The sequence below is a fragment of the Nanorana parkeri genome, unplaced genomic scaffold (assembly GCF_000935625.1).
Source record: "Nanorana parkeri isolate BGI_ZX_2015 unplaced genomic scaffold, ASM93562v1 scaffold61, whole genome shotgun sequence".
NCBI classification, from domain to species: Eukaryota; Metazoa; Chordata; class Amphibia; order Anura; family Dicroglossidae; genus Nanorana; species Nanorana parkeri.
The window spans coordinates 2,421,234-2,421,635 of NW_017306329.1; the positions used below are offsets into that span (position 1 = coordinate 2,421,234).

Here is a 402-nt window from a genome sequence, read left to right on the forward strand (position 1 = left end):
TTTTTTTCCTTGTGATGTCTCTATGTTCCGTTCTGTATCTTTATTTCTTACATGTGTCCCGCTAGAAGACGTTGCACGCTTTAGATGACCGCGGGGGTCGCCTCTCGGACCCCCCCTCATGAATTTCCTGCCCCGAGAGCGATGTCTTTGGGAAGTTTGGACAGGATACGTAGCCCCGGGCACTTCGCAGCCCCCTTTTTTTTTTCCTCCTGCACTTTTTATTAATTATGATGTGTGTGTATTTGTTTCATGTTATTGATTATTGTACGTTGTGTTGATGAAAGGGTGGAGGAGGGGGTAAGGCAAGTTCTTTTAAAACTCTTTTGTGTTCTGTTTGTTGCAGATGTTTTCTCCTCCTGTCAGCAGTGGGAAAAATGGACCAACTTCTTTGGCAAGTGGACA

At 45.0% G+C, this 402-nt stretch overlaps 1 protein-coding gene across 6 annotated transcripts in view; it reads left to right on the plus strand.

Annotated features, from left to right (window-relative positions):
- Positions 1–402, plus strand: part of TCF4 (transcription factor 4) — a 375,506-nt gene that overhangs the window by 502 nt on the left and 374,602 nt on the right. For all 6 annotated transcript variants that reach the window (XM_018576263.1, XM_018576264.1, XM_018576265.1 and 3 more), the window contains exon 2: positions 344–402. In XM_018576263.1, the coding sequence (XP_018431765.1) occupies positions 344–402 (59 nt within the window). The remainder of the gene's footprint in view (positions 1–343) is intronic.